The sequence below is a fragment of the Cheilinus undulatus genome, linkage group 18, assembly GCF_018320785.1.
Source record: "Cheilinus undulatus linkage group 18, ASM1832078v1, whole genome shotgun sequence".
NCBI classification, from domain to species: Eukaryota; Metazoa; Chordata; class Actinopteri; order Labriformes; family Labridae; genus Cheilinus; species Cheilinus undulatus.
In genome coordinates this window covers 36,592,771-36,609,196 of record NC_054882.1, presented here as the reverse complement: position 1 = coordinate 36,609,196, position 16,426 = coordinate 36,592,771, and the positions used below count along the sequence as shown (strand labels likewise).

The 16,426-nt window shown below is 37.5% G+C and overlaps 1 protein-coding gene across 1 annotated transcript; it reads right to left on the bottom strand.

The window, feature by feature from the left end:
• Window positions 1-1,475: 1,475 nt before the first annotated feature.
• On the bottom strand, window positions 1,476-9,048 carry LOC121526472 (alcohol dehydrogenase 1-like). Its single transcript, XM_041813084.1, has 9 exons — window positions 8,924-9,048; window positions 8,202-8,303; window positions 7,224-7,365; window positions 7,048-7,135; window positions 5,362-5,581; window positions 4,892-5,152; window positions 4,625-4,757; window positions 2,065-2,203; window positions 1,476-1,963 (listed from the first exon to the last, which is right to left on the bottom strand). Exons 1-9 carry the CDS (start codon window positions 8,939-8,941, stop codon window positions 1,930-1,932), a joined length of 1,137 nt encoding a protein of 378 aa, XP_041669018.1. The 5' UTR covers window positions 8,942-9,048; the 3' UTR covers window positions 1,476-1,929.
• Window positions 9,049-16,426: the final 7,378 nt, after the last annotated feature.

Genomic DNA, 16,426 nt, shown 5'->3' with positions numbered 1-16,426 from the left:
TCTTCAACTACTTTGCAGACTCCCCTTTGACACAGTGTTGTAAAGAGTGATGATTCATTATTCAGTGCAACTGTTCTTCATTGACGGCATTAAAACTGTAATAGTCCAATGAGGTTCATTTGGTCCACTAGTAACTTATTCTGCTTAATTCTTTTAACAGACCAGTGTGTTTTCTTTTTTACCTGACAGTTTCGACTGCTCACTTGCAGTCTTCCTCAGAGTGGTCACGTGATGTTGCTGTGATGTGTCTCGTCAGCTGATCTATACAGCTGACTTATCCTGCCCCTACTGGTAGGAAGACAGCGCCAAAACCTGTATAAATCAGCTGACGAGACACGTCACAGCAACATCACGTGGCCACTCTGAGGAAGACTGCAAGTGAGCAGTCGAAACTGTCAGGTAAAAAAGAAAACACTCTGGTCTGTTAAAAGAATTAAGCAGAATAAGGCATTAAAACTGGAGTGAAACTGAAATTTAAAAAGGCTGAAAATGATAATATACATATAATACAAAGTGTATCATTAACACATAACATATTTATATAATAATAACTGACACACAGTAAGTGGGTGAAAAATATTTCTTGCATAAATCAACCAGAGAGTGGGCAAAATGTTTGTCAAAACACAACACACACAGACATCGAGATAACCTGTATGAATAACACTGTTACAGATAATGCTTCTTAACAGTCTGTGTTAAAAAAGAGTACGTAGCTGCTTAAAGGGTAAAGTTAAGCTAATGATCTTACCAGGGAGTTCTGGAAAAACAAAATGACATCTTACAGCACGCCATGAGGGCCAAAAATGTATCAAAATTGCATTATAAAATAAGCACCAACTAATGGACACAAAGTATAAAGCAAATCTCTTTACGGATCAGTGCACTTCCCACCAGGAAAGGTATATTTGATTAGTGGTACTCAACCTTATTCTACCCCAGAGCCACACTGATTTAAAAACACATACGCAGTTTATATGCCAACCCTGTAAGTGGCGCTGTAACACTACCAGCGAAATGCACCAAAAATAGAGAGCTTTCACCCCATACACAGACACAAGTAGAAGTGGGTATAAGAATCATCTGGTGTGTGCTGTTCTCGGTGGTAGTAAAGGAGCGTCAGATTTTGCAGTAAAAGCCATAATAGGCTCAAAAGCTTCTGCAGCACAAACACGACCCTGTAATTTGCCATTGGTGTTTTGGTTTGACCCACGCATGTGGCTTAAGTGGGCTATGCTATGCATGACATAATCGTTTCAAGAAAGATGCAGCTGACTGTTCACACAGAGACAAAATAGTAGGCATATACAGACTTGTTGACTCTGGGACCTGGTTTCAAAAAGTGGCGTTTACTGTCTCCCAAAATGCTGTTTCCGGCAGTCTTGTTAACTAATGAGTAAAATCTTCTAAAAAATCATTATGAGTACATAATTTATAAATGTGTGTCCAAGAAAGAAGGTACCGATCAGGCACTGTTACTCATGTAAGCCTTTTATTCATGTTTAAAGGTAAACCTTCTTCAGGTACAAGTGGAATTATTTTCTCCAGAAATACTGATTCAAAGTACATGAAAATACGAGGCTGTAAAATGATTAAAAAGAAAACACAGAACAAGTTTATTGTTGATAATAGGTGACAGTTGAATACAGAAGCTGAAGCTGTTGTCTGGCTCAATCATCACATGTTTTGTGAAGAATACTGAAAGAAAGGATTATTTAAGACTAGGAGAAGAAAATAAAAATGTCTGGTCTATAGACAGGTTTGAATGACAAAAAAGGGGAAATATTCATGTGATTTCTAAAAAATCCTTTCCACATTCTATGCCAAGTTGATCAAAGATGAATATTACTAAGCCAGGTGAATTGTGGGTAAGCATAGTTGCAGTTTAATTAAAAAGTTTTAAACCTCATTAACAAAGAAAAAATATTCTTATTGTGGAGAAACACTGAGGACTGTCCGAATGCTGTGGAGGCAGAAACAACACAGACATGAATTTTTATTTCTTCAAATATCTCACTAGTTTTGAACTATGGAATGATGGGAAATATAGGGGTGTTTACATACCATTTGCCATGCTTCATCAGTTCAATCGCATCATTGACCTGAGCCAAAGTCATGTTGTGAGTGATAAATTCATCCAGCTTCACCTTCTTGTCCAAGTAGGCTTTAACCATCTGGGGTACACCATCCTTAGACTTAAATCCTATGTCACAGAGAGAGAACACACACGGAAAGGCACAATGCAAAATACAGTTAAATCATAATGATTACATATAAATAGCTTTATGCTAAATGTCAAAGCTGGTGAGTGGATTCCATTAACATTTAACAAACATCTTTATACAGCTACTAACAGAGAGGAATGCCTTTTCCTCCAAAATAATCTGCTAAAAGGAACAATACATGGAAACGAAAATGTAAACAACACAATTCTCCATATTACTGGAATACTACTGAGAGCCATTTTGATAGCATGTTTTCCAAAAAGTTTTCAGAGGCTAAAACGGACCTCATTCACAACTCGTTCTTAAGAATTTTATCCCACGCCGTTTGTAAATATCACCAAAGTTCTCTTTAAGGTCACATATTTTACCCTTTTAAGTCAACTTTCTATCGGTCTCATTGACCCCCAAAACATGCCTGTGAAGTCTGTTGCTGAAAAAACACTCCATTAATTGATTTTTGCATGTCTAAAAACCCCTCTGTTTCAGCCCTGCTCAGAACGAGCTGTTTCTGTGGCTTTAAATGTTACTGAGCTGTCTGACTCCGCCCCTGACCACGCCCCTCTCCTGATCCTCCTCTCAGCTGGCAGGTGAAAGGAGGATCAGGAGAGCCACAAGCCGTGTTAATTTTGGCAGCTTTTTTTAATTTTAGTTGTAGTTTTTGTCTTTAAATGGAATGCATTTTAGTTTTAGTCACACTTTATTCATTTCTGCCCTTTTAAGTTTTAGTCTAGTTTTAGTTGAGGAAAACTCAAAACATTTTAGTCTAGTTTTAGTCCATAAACAGCCCTCACATTTTAGTCCAAGCATTTATTTTTCTTGCCTAGATCTGGTTCCAAATCATGGTAGCATGTTCTCTGCACTCTGCCAAACCTGGGGTCCCTGCTTTCTACAGCTGAGAGACAGAATAGCTACAGATGCATTGTGTTTTGACAGATTTACCAACAGTGGTGAAGTATCACAGATTTTGAATGTCCTGCGAAAACTAAATCACATTTTAGTCCAGTTTTAGTCATCTTGATGAAAGCTAAACTTAGTTGTAGTCAGTTTTAGTCATTGCAGATCTGTTTTTGTTAGTCTTAGTCTAGTTTTTGTCATGGAAAAATGGCCGTCAATGAAATTAACACTGGCCACAAGAAATGAAATGTATGATTCCACATGCGGAGAAATATATTACAGTTACTCGGTTGAATGAAACTCCATCCAGAAAATGAATATTTATATTTTGTGGTGCCTAACAGAAATTTCCTACATCCTAAACGCATCATAGCTTCTCTTCTCTGCTGGGGCCAGCAGTAGTTGCATTGCAAGCCCTGACCTGAAGCTGGGCTTTCCTATTGGGTTACAATGTTGAGTGACAGTTTGATCAGCCAATCAGATTTTGATGTGTTATTGACAGAACGGCCAACTGTATTCCAGGTTTCAAAAATATCTGCTGGGTCCATTTTGGTCTGTTCATTCTGCCAAGGTGTGGCAAAAACTCAAAAGAGAACCCAAGTGCAGATTAAACAAGCTAAACTAATTTTAAAAAATCCAAGAAAATCTATAGTAAAACTTAGTTCAGTCCACAAAAAATAACAAAGCAGGAGACTAAAGCCTCTGAAAACATAAGGAGGACTTGATGTCGACAGCAAACATTTGTAATTTATAATTCAGAATCATAATCTATGCTCCATTTCTATGCTGATGACACACGGATATACCCCAGATTCACTCAGATCCAAAGTTCCCTCGGTCCATCATCCTCAAATATCACCACCACAGCAAGAACTATGAAAATTTTACAGTTGTTTCTATAATTTATTTACTGATATTTTGCTCTCACTTCTGTCTTTGCACACAGCCCTTATACAGCATGTCCATATATGGACAAAGCAAGTTTCTCTATACTAATTAGGAGATTTCAAGCATCTGGCATTCATCAACTTAGGAACACAGGTGTGAACAATCCAGCAGTTATAGAACCTGTCATGTATCTTACATAAGTTTCTTAGAAATGTACTAGAGGGAAAATTTTAAATAATCTTAGGTAGACTGGTGAATGGGGCCCATTTGATTCCAGTTTTAGTCAGCCTGAAACTTCTGTAGTATTAGGCTAGCCATCTGTGTCCATTTCCTTTAGGTTTATTACATTTAGGGATTTCTTTTATAAACTAGAATATTGCAACTATTTTGCAGCAGTAGCATTAAAATAACTGTATCAGAAAAAAATATTCATATTCCTGATGTTCTTCTATTGTAAATACAACTTCAGCTTGTTTTATAGTCAGTAAAAAACATTAAGAAGAAAATAATTTCAGTCTTAAATTTAGCAACAGCTCAAAATGAAAATGGATAATGTGACTATGAAAGTAACAGAAGTGCTGTAACCTATTCAGGATGTTCCACTGACAGAAACTAACCTCCAAACAGGGAGCCCTTCCATGTGCGGCCAGCTATCAGCTGAATGGGTCGTGCTTCAAAGTTGTGCAAGTCTGTCCAGCCAACAACCACGCTAACACCCCAGCCTTTCACACAAGACTCCAAGGCACTGCGCTGGATGAAGAAGCATCACAAAGTCAGTGGGTTTACAACTTCTTGCTTCAAATTCTTGGAGCACTTGTGAAACATCTGCTTTAATCATTCTTTTTCAGAATTCAATCATTGGGCCAATCTCTTTCTATTCCTACCATGACTCCCACATTTCCAACACATTCCAGAGAGAAATCCACTCCTCCATTGGTCATCTCTGACAGCACTTGGCTGATGGGCTTATTGTGATCCTTTGGGTTCACAAAGTCTGTAGCTCCAAATACCTTGGCCTTCTCAAACTTTTCTGGATTGATGTCAACAGCAATAATTTTATTGGCTCCTGCAAAGTGGCAGCCCATGACTGCAGCCAAACCAACAGCTCCCAGGCCAAACACAGCACATGTGGAGCCCGGCTCGACCTACAAAACAACAAACAGATCTTTTCAACGTGGTACTCAAAGACAGACTTTAAAGGGTTCAGTACTCCAATGAATAAAGTAATAATATAGATCTCTCTTATTACCACGTTCTTACGCTGTAAATCTGCCTGACCTTTAGCAGAGTGAATGAATTCTTTGGAGCAGGTATTATCCTTGTTGATCTTTCAATTGCAGCCAATTATACCAACCTTTGCAGTATTAACTGCTGCTCCAAAGCCTGTGCAGATCCCACATCCTAGGAGGCAGACTTTATCAAGAGGGGCAGCTGGATCAATCTTGGCCGCAGTCATCTGGTTAATCACTGTGTATTCAGAGAAAGTGCTGGTTCCCATAAACTGCAGCACCTTCTTGCCCTTACAGGTAAACCTGGACTCCGTTGATGCCATCACATCATAACGGTCATCAGTCCTAAAGAGAATGTTAATCAACATCAAAATACAGTTCACAACCACAACTTTACAAGCTGATATTCTGAAATAGCAAGCACTTTAATATACAGAGACTGGGAGAATAAAATGTTACTATCAAATAGCTTTTACCCTCAGGCATCACTTTAATTTACTACCCTTTAAAGTCATGAAGGACAAAAGTGTCCACTTCCAAAAACAACTGCTATAAAAACTTAATAGATTAATATTTTTTTCAGCTTTTTTTTTGCATAAATCTCTTGAGCAACTTCAGTTGTACTCAAAACTATCAAACAGTCAATCATTTTGAGTATTTTAACCCTTTAAATGCCAGTTTGATTACTTTAGGTCAATGTCATTTTTTATGAGAAAAAGAAAGCAAATAAAAAAAAGTGTTATCTTCCTTAAATCAAATGTTGGATGGCTGGGGCATTATTTCTTAATCTAGCTTGGATACCATTGCCATTGCATAATAAAATCATGCATTACAGAATGCATGGGATGTTTTTGTTCAAAAGTGACTTGAGAGGATGGTACATTTTAAATCCGATGCTGCACAAAAACTAATAATGCATCGAAGTCAATATTTTGGGTAATCTTTGACATACCCCGGAATGATTAAAAAAACACAACCCATCCCACCAACGTTTCTTATCTGGAAAATTATTTATGTTTTGTGTGTTTTTTTAGAAGAAATAATACCATCCTGTAATCAAACTGGCATTTAAAGGGTTAAAATCCTAAAAATTATACAGTATTTGATTGTTTTCATCAGGTGATTAAAATATCTGACTCAAAAATGCAGAAAAAAATATTAATGTAAACTATTTTTATTGAAGTTTTTGGAAGTGCACATTTTTGTACTTAATGACTCGAAAGGGTAGTAAATTTCAAATCGGACACTAGAAAAAAAATAAAAAATCTATCAATGTCAATATTTTGGCTAATCATTGACATATTCAAGCTAGATTTAGAAATAATACCCCAGCCAATCAACATTTAGTTGAAGGAAGATAACACATTTATTTGCTTCCTTTTTTTTCATTAAAAAGAACATTGACTTCAAGTAATCAAACTGGCATTTAAAGAGTTAAAATCCTCAAAATGATTGACTGGTAGTTTTGAGCACAACTGAAGTTGTTTAAGAGATTTATTTTTTAAAAAAGCAGAAAAAAACATGAATCTGTTAAGGTTTTATAGCAGTTTTTTGGAAGTGAACATTTTTGTCCTTAATGACTCAAAAGGGTAATAAATTTGTTTCTCAGTGTTCCCCTGACCTATTAGAGCTACTGGAATTTGAATTCCAAAATTTGCCAAGAAAGACACTTTGTTACAAAATTGGACCATATGGTGTGCAGAGAAAGAGGAAAAATTTGCCCAAATGGACAAAAATGCCCTAATTGATGCCTGAAGGTTAAGATTTTATTGAAACTTTCTGAACATAAGGAAAAAAGAAAAGGAGCTTACCATCCTTTCTCGCAGTGGTTGGACTTGGGGTTCTTGCAAAAACGACATTCTCTGCACTGGGGGATGAACAGGGGAATAACTTTGTCCCCTAGATTTCAAAAAGAAAATCTCTATTAATCCTAGCAAGAGCCAAAATGTGATGAAAAAATTAGCCATAGCCATGAGCTTTAACCAACCTATTTGGAATTCGGTGACTCCAGCGCCAACACTCTCTACAATGCCAGCTCCCTCATGGCCAAGGACTGCAGGAAAGCCATCCTTATGCATACCCTCAAACAGATGATACAAGTCCGTGTGGCACACTCCAGTTGCCACAATCTAAATCCAGAAATTAGCCACATGATGAAAATATAAAGGTTTTTAATTTCTAGTATTAACCAATAAAGATGCATTAGAGATTAGCAGGTCTCTTGTCAACAATAAAAAGCCCTTGTGTTGTGTTTAACAAATTTGTGCATGTAGAATCATGTAACATAAAATACAAACAATAACATCTCTAATAGCTAACCTCAAGTACAAACCAAGCGTTATTTCCAAGCACTGATTTTGCTTTATACCTGCACTGTTGTGTGAAAATGGTGACTGTTAAGTCCTGTTCTGTCCACAAACCCCCTAGAATGACCAGAGCTATCTATACATATGCTATTCGCAACTCATTTAACTGCATTTATTTATTTTTGCTTTTATGGTTATCACATCATAGGTATCACACTGGCTGCATGGTGGCGCAGGTCCCGGTCAGGGCCTTTCCGTGCACGCCTCCCACCACCAAAAACACGCTCATTAGGTTAACTGGTGACTCTAAATTGGCCGTAGGTGTGAATGTGAGCGTGCCTGATTGTCTACGATTGACTTGGCAACCGGTCCAGGGTGTACCCCGGCCCTCGCCCAGTGACAGCTGGGATGGGCTCCAGCACCCCCGCAACCCCCAACAGGATAAGCGATTTAGGAAATGGATGGGTGGATGGATGGATGGTGGTATCACACTTGGACTCCAGTACAGAACAAACCATCAGACCCCCTCCACCTCATATTCAGAGGACTATTCTAGGCTGTTAACTACACTGCTTTCTACTTGCAACTTCAACATGCATTCATAAACCTTTATTTAAAGTTAAGAGAACAGTCATGTCTCTAAAGTAGAGATCATTTACCTTGATGCGGATCTCACCAGCCTGTGGTGGTGCAACCTCGATCTCCTCAATCACCAGAGGCTTGTTGGGTTCCCAGGCCACTGCCGCCTTGCACTTGATGACCTAAAAGGCAGTGAACTACTTCAACCTCACATCACTCAATATTACCAATACCTCAATATACAATCATATTATGCCTCACAAGTGTATAATGTATATGCTTAGTTTGAGTAGGGATTTTTATTTGCCTTGCACAAGATTATTTTACTAGGAAACTAAATTCCTTTCATTCCTGTTATCTTTTTTGGCCGTGCAGCCCTACATCTTTGCCAATATCCACAGTTGCACAAAAATTGGTAGTTTAGACATGGAGGGAGAGAGAGGGAGAGAACTTTTTTTTCAAGCATTTTTGTTAAAATAAAATAATTAAAAATAAATCAAAGTTAGAGGAAAATATATTAGATAGGTAGATAGATACTTTATTCATCCTGTGGAAAATTTAAAACTTTCATCCACTGGAAAAATGTTCTTGACTACAGCACATGGGGGACTGAAATGGTGATTTAGTCCAGTTATAATCTTTGTACAGTGACAGAACATCCATCTACACTTTAACCACTGAAATATTTTGACACATTAGTTGTGTCACTGTCCACCATGGCTGACTATGCAAAACCCTGAAATTCACGAAAGCATACCCAGATTAAACAGATGAGTTCTCCCACATTGACGAATGCACCTACCTTACCGACTGTTGCCATTGTTTCTGCAGAGATGGGTGTTAAAATGAGTGCTGAGCTAAAAAAGATAGAGCTGCAGGACTGAAGAAAGAGAGGGAGAGAATTTGGAGCGGGTGATTAAATAGTGCTGAAAGAAAAGCAGTTACATAAAAGTTCAGATGGGCAGGGCAAGAGGGAATTGAGCAAGAGACTTTGACCTTTTTTTCCATTTTTACATCAAGTTTATCACTCATGTATGATGTTATACCATAAAACAACTTAGAGGATCAATTAAAAAGACCAAATTTGTTAAAATGTTGAAAATGTTTGTGTTTTAATTGTATTCATGGCTTTCCCTTCAGTGATAGATTAACAAAACCAAACAATATTTATTGTTGGTGGACCAAATGGAATGTGGCACAATGATCATGAAACTGATCCTCTGTGAAATAATAAGTGATTATTTATCTATTGTTTAAAAAGTTCAGACATTCCTTCACAAGTAATCCAAAGCATATTGCACAATGCCCTGCTTCACTTTCAAAACTCTGCTTGAAAAATCAATGCATCTCTATTATTGTGCAGGCATGAATTCTCAGGGTCTTTTGGGTGCAGGCAGGAGAAATAAGTTAAAAGTGGCAAAAATGGGTGAGTAGTGACAGAAATGAGTTAGGGATAGCAAAAAAAAATGGCTCAAAATTGGCAAAAAAACAAAAAAAAATGTACCATCAAAATCAACAATAATCCGTCAGAAAGATGAACAAAGGAATCCCAGCAGTGATCTCTGTACAACTTTCAACATCTAATCTCACCTGATCACATTTAAACATATATAAAAACATATAAACACTCTGCCCCAGGGCATCATGGGAAACTTCTGCCTCCATATCCCCAGATTTAAATCCCACCAATCTGATCTATCATCACTGCCATGTCTTCAGTTAGCAGTTCATCTATTTCCGATTGTAAGAAAAGCCATTTATCACTAATTTGAAATACCCACAATGCATCATAGGGGGCATTTATTCATGGATAATGTAGTTTTTTGTAGTTTTGAAACTCAGAATGAAACTTAGTAAAGGTAACAAAGTCAGGCTTAGTTATGTGGATAAAATTTGGAAGATTGACTTACATTACCTAAAATATTCTTGTTTAGGAAAAAATTCACAATGTTTTGAATTTTTAACAAAAGAAACTGACTACAAAGTCAAGTGTATTTATGTGAAGCTAGAAACTTGGATTTTTATTGTTGATATCACAGATTAAATGAAGTTAAATTGACTTTTGCTCAGAATCATTTTTCTCAGTGCAAGTAATTGACCCCTCTTATTAAATTGTGAATTTATTGTGATTAACCAGATTTTTGAGGAAGCTGAGTTTAATATTACCAGACACACCTTGACCTGAATACTGTCAGACCTGTAATCACTTAAACATGACCTGTCTAACAAAGAGAAGTAGACTAAAAGATCTCAAACACATCATGCCGCAATCTAAAGAAATTCAAGAACAGATGAGAATGAAGTCATCGACATCCTTTTCACAGTACTGTACCTTTAAAATGCATGGTTTATGGTCTTCAGTTAAAATCTAATCAGGTCTGTTTAGAGAACATTTCCTTACACAAAGGCCTGACACGATCATGATAGCATGTAATGTAACTAAGCCTTGCTTATGATAAACATTGTATAACAATAATGTGCATTATGAACTGGAGTGTACTCGGTTAATATAATGACAGTATCCTGAATAAATAAATAAACACTGGTAATGATAATAATTCATTTGAAATGTTCTTTCTTCAGGGATACAGGGTTTGTTCTTTACAACAAAGTGCAGCTGTTTAAAAGGGTATTGAAATACTTCATTAAAATAATTAAAGGTAAATTTTGTGTTTCTCACAATTTAAAGACAAAGTCCCTGACAATACAACAGCTTTAAAGCCTACTATTCTCTGACTTTCCCTCTTTCCTCCCTGTAGTATTTTAAAAACTAAGCTGATGCTGTGACAGGCAAACCCTGAGTCAATAAGAGTATTCTTATTTATCTATTTATTTATTTTATGCTGACCCAAAACCACAGTAACTTTAGGGAACATTTCCAACATGTTGATCAGGATTCTGGTGGATTGATTGCTGAGCTCTCTGATCATATGCAGCTTGTATCATGATTACAATGACCATAAGGAATAATGAGCATTAAAAATTAACATGAAGAAAAGATTCTGCAATAGATACAGGCCATGTGAGACAACTGCAATTATTATGAGTGACATATTCCTTTTTTAGTGTAATAATATTATATGCTACTCATTCATAATCTAGGCATTGCTTAACATGTAGCACTTAGAAATCCTGTTTCTGATCAGATCTTTTAAACCTTGGCTTATTTTGTTCCACAAAGAGAGACACAGCGCAACAGAGCTTAACACTTCCCCATTTCAAGATAATAGTCTGACTTGAACTGCAGGACAGCAAAACAGTTTAGTTTCCATGACATGTAACATAAACAGAGCACATTGCCTAAACAAACTAAAATCATGCGGCCCACGAAGCATCCGAAAGCCATGTAGAGCCTAAACCACACCGATGACCCAAACATCTACAGGAACTTAAGAAAAGTTGGGTAATGCATGTGGCATAGATGAAACCTTGCTCTCTAATGCTTCATTATATTTTTCAAGAATTACAGACAAATTAGGAGGATCTTGGTTTATAGTAACAGGGCCATTAAAAGCAATGTTTGTAATTTGTTTTATTTAAAAATTGTCATTCCATCTTAAAACACCCTGACAGATTTATAGCCTGGTCTATTGCTTTTAATCTACTGTATACCCAACTGTTACTGTGTTGTGGAGTTTTCTATCTAAAAAATGATTACATGTTTTAAAGATCATCCCACTACAGACTTTGTACTCAGCTGTAAGTCGTATATCAAAGATAACGTCCAGGAAAATCCACTGCTAATAGTTATCCTTTAATAACTACAAGCTACCGCTTAACATTGAATTTGCTATTCAGCCAACAAACACTTACCATAAAGGTGACCTTTAGACTTAGACTTTCATCAACTTTAGAGCAGAGTCCGCAACCCTCCAGCTTACTTGACTCCTAGTATCAATTACAAGTTTTGTCAGGTTTCATGTGGAAAATGAAGACATTAATGTTCAGACAGCAGTAGAAAAATAGCTTCTAGTATACTAGATGAAGTAATCTTCAAAGACACAATTAAAGCAATATGATAGTGTTGGTTGGTGATTCTGAAATGGTTTCAAGTCATTAAAAGACATGAGAAAATACAAAAAAGATCAACAAACTTTTTCACAGCATTTTTGGCCTTTGATGACTTAAAAGTCCTTTAAGCTGCATCTCAGTTTTACTCATTCATACACATATACACACTCATGGCAGAGGCTGTAAACACACACACACACACACACACCTACACACACTACTGCTCACAAGTTTGGGAGCACTGGCAAATTTCTTTGTTTTCCAAAGGAAAACATTTTCATGCAGTTCACAAACAGTTATTAGCAATTAGTATGGCTGCTAATCCAAGTTAATCCTGTTGCATAGCTAAAAACCATTTTACTAATAAGGGAGCAAAAAGACAGGACATTGGAAGACCGGAAGAAGGTGTTGTGCATGTATGAGTCCAAGTTTGACATCTTTGGATCAAACAGAAGAGCATTTGTGAGATGGAGAATAAATGAAAAGATGCAAAAACAGCACTTAAAACCATCAGTCAGAGAGGTGGAGGCAGCGTGATGGTCTTGGAGGATTTAGGAGGTGGTAGAATAGGAGATTTGTAAAGAGTGTAAGGGACCTTGGGGAAGGAAAGCTATTACAAAATTTGGCAATGCTGTGCCATACTGTGGACAGCACTTCCTTGGGGCCAATTTCATCCCACAACAGGATGACCCAAAACACACCTCCAAAATGTCTACAAAATATTTAAAGAATAATCAGTCAGCCAGAATTCTGACTGTAATGGAGTGGCAGCACAGTCTTCAGATCTGAACCCTACTGAGCTGTTGTGGGAGCAGCTTAACCGTGTGGTACAAAGGAAGGCTCCATCAAGCCAACCCATCTTGTGGGAGATGTTCCAGGAAGCATGAGGGGAAATCTCATCAGATTACCTTGAAAAAATGACAGCTAGAATGCCTGAGGTCTGCACGTAATTGCTGCAGAAGGTGTTTTTTTTCTATGAAGGCAAAGTTAAAAGAACATTTTTCATTAAAATCATTATTTCTCACTCTGACAATGTTAACATGTCCAGTTCATCTGCTGTATTTCCTATTCAGACTAATTTCATGAGTGTTTCCATGGAAAACAGGAAAAATTCCAAGTGATCCCAAACTTTTGAGTGGTAGTGTGGTATATGGAGTGTTTGACTGTTGGCATGATGCTCTTTTTATCAAATGCTGTGTTATTTTTACTCCAGATGTATCGGCCACACACCTTCCAAAAAGTTCTACTTTTGTCTCGTCAGTCCACGGAGTATGTGTCCAAAAGTCTTGGGGATAATCAAGATGTTTGTTGGCAAATGTGAGATGAGCCTTTGTGTTCTTTTTGGCAGCAGTGGTTTTGGCCTTGGAACTCTCCCATGATGCCATTTTTGCCCAGTGTCTTTCTTATGGTTGAGTCATGAACTCTGACCTTAACTGAGGCCAGTGAGGCCTACAGTTCTTTGGATGTGGTTCTGGGTTCTTTTGGGACCTCCTGGATGAGTCGTCGTTGCACTCTTGGAGTCATTTTGATTGGCTGACAACTCCTGGTATGGTTCATCACTGTTCACAGTTTTCTCCATTTGTGGATAATGGCTCTGACTGTGGTTCGCTGGAGTCCCAAAGCCTTGGAAATGGCTTTGTAACCTTTTTCAGACTCATAGATTTCAATCACTTTGTTTCTCATTTGTTCTTGAATTTCTTTGGATCGTGGCATGATGCGTTTCTTTCTGAGATCTTGTAGCCTACTTTATTTTGTCTGACAGCTTCTATTGAAGTGATTTGTCCTCATTTAGGAATTGCATTTTGTATTTACTTGGGTTGTTTCTGTGAGATATCAAAATTGGTCTGATGATCTGATTTGATGGTGACAAAAACATCAGGAATCAGAAAGGGGGCAAATAGTTTATCACAGCACTATATATGAAAGTTTTAAAGCCTGGTCTATTTCTTTCGATTGAGCTTTTTGGCCATGGAGTACTGAGTTGTAAAGTGTCTAGAGATAACTTTGGTTAGGAATTGGAACTATAAAAACAATGATTGATTTATTGATTTATTGATTGACTGATTAAAGTTTATCAAACTGAAGACTTTGTACCTAACTGTAAGTTATAAATTAAAGATGACACCTGGGCCAACACACTTTCTCTATATGGAGTGTTTTTGTTTTGGACCATCTTCATAAAGGTCACATAGCATTAAAGTGGTATTGTGAGCACTACTGTGGTGTAAAGAAGCTTCCAGCCCTTCAATTCTTTCTCTATGTGCATCATTAGGATAAACAGCAATTACCTAAAAGCAAGATTGAATGTGCACATAACAGATTTTCTTTCTCTCTCTCTCTCTTTTGCTTTTGCAGTGACCTTGGATTAGGGAGTGTTGTGTCAAAGCCCAGTCGCACATTTTGGACAGATAGACCCAAAATTATACAAGACAGATGTGCCTATGGAAAAAGAGCAAGGCAAAAGGACAGTAACGCACATTGAAAACACAAATCCATGCTAGCAAGCACACAATCCCTTCCTCTGGCAGTCTGACTGTGTTATTACAGCCTTTTTAGTCACAGCAGAGAGAGGAGGATTGGAAAAAGAAGATATCCAAACCAGTTTACTTTTAGTCTAGATGTTCTGCAACAGAACACAGAGATACAAAAAGCTTTACACTTTTAGAACAAGTTCTTTTGACACTACTGTATTCAGTTCTGTGAAAGCAATACTCTGTTTTTAAAGTGGGTGGAAATCGATCTTAAAAGAAAACTATCTTGACAGTCAGGCCTCTAGATTTATGAACTCTGATGTACAAATTGGTCTTTTACGCCACGTTCCAAATTATTATGCAAATGATATTTTTTCTCAGATTTTCCTAATTAGTCGATGCAAATGACAGTCAGTATATTTTCAAATCATCAACTGTTAGAGCATAATTCAAATTTTATGGAACCAATGATAACTTTTTTCAAAAAACAAAAAAACTCAAAATGCACTGTTCCAAATTATTAAGCACAACATTTTGAAAACATTTAATAGGTTGTAAAGAACTGAAAATGGTCATTTGTTGAATTTGCAGCATTATGAGGTCATATTTACTGAAATCAAAAGCTATTTCAATCAAAAACATCTTAACAGGCCAAGTTACAAGTTAAAATAGGACCCCTTGTTTGATACCACCTTCACTATTTTTGCATCCATTGAACTTGTGAGTTTTTGGAGAGTTTCTGTTTGAATTTCTTTGCAAGATGTCAGAATATCCTCCCAGAGCTGCTGCTTTGATGTGAACTGCCTCCCACCCTCATAGATCTTTAGCTTGAGGATGCTACAGAGGTTCTCAATAGGGTTGAGGTCAGGGGAGGATGGGGGCCACACCATGAGTTTGTCTCCTTTTATGCCCATATCAGCCAATGACACAGAGGGATTCTTTGCAGCATGAGTAAGTGTATTGTCATGCATAAAGAAAATTTTGCTCTGGAAGGCACAGTTCTTCCTTTTATACCATGGAAGAAAGTGGTCGGTTGGACCCTCTACATTCTTGGCCAAGGTGATTTTCACACCTTCAGGGACCATAAAGGGGTCTACCAACTCTCTCCTCATGATTCTGTCCAAAAACATGACTCCACCCTCTCCTTGCTGACGTCACAGCCTTGTTGGGAAATGGTGGCCATCCACCAACCATCCACTGCTCCATCCATCTGGACTATCCAGGGTTGCATGACACTCATCAGTGAACAAGACTGTTTGAAAATGACTCTTCATGTATTTCTGGGCCCACAGCAACTGTTTCTTCTTGTGAGCACTGGTTAGGGGTGTATGAATAGTAGGTTTATGCATGACTGCAAGCCTCTGGAGGATCCTACACCTTGAGGTTTGTGGGACTCAAGAGGCACCAGCAGCTTCAAATACCTGTCTGCTGCTTTGTAATGGCATTTTAGCAGCTGCTCTCTTAATCCGATGAATTTGTCTGTCAGAAACCTTCCTCATTATGCCTTAATCTGCACAAACCCGTCTGTGCTCTGAATCAGCCACAAATTTCTTCACAGTACGATAATCAGTTTCAGCTTTCCTAAAATATCTAATGTTTGTCCAAGGCATTACACTATTTGATACTTTTCAGCAGCAGCGATCCTTTTTCATTCCCATATTGCTGAAACCTGTGGCCTGCTTAATAATGTGGAACATCCTTCTTAAGTAGTTTTTTTTTAATTGGGCTCACCTGGCAAACTAATGATAACAGGTGTCTTAGATTGATTTCAGTGATCCAAAGAGCCCTGAGACACAATACCATCCATGAGTTTCATTGAATAA

Coding starts and splice junctions, on each gene's coding strand:
- LOC121526472 (XM_041813084.1), bottom strand. Junction 7,366..8,201: donor CTGGTGAGATCCGCATCAAG/GTAAATGATCTC, acceptor TTCTGGATTTAG/ATTGTGGCAACTGGAGTGTG. Junction 1,964..2,064: donor CTGATGAAGCATGGCAAATG/GTATGTAAACAC, acceptor CTGCCTCCACAG/CATTCGGACAGTCCTCAGTG.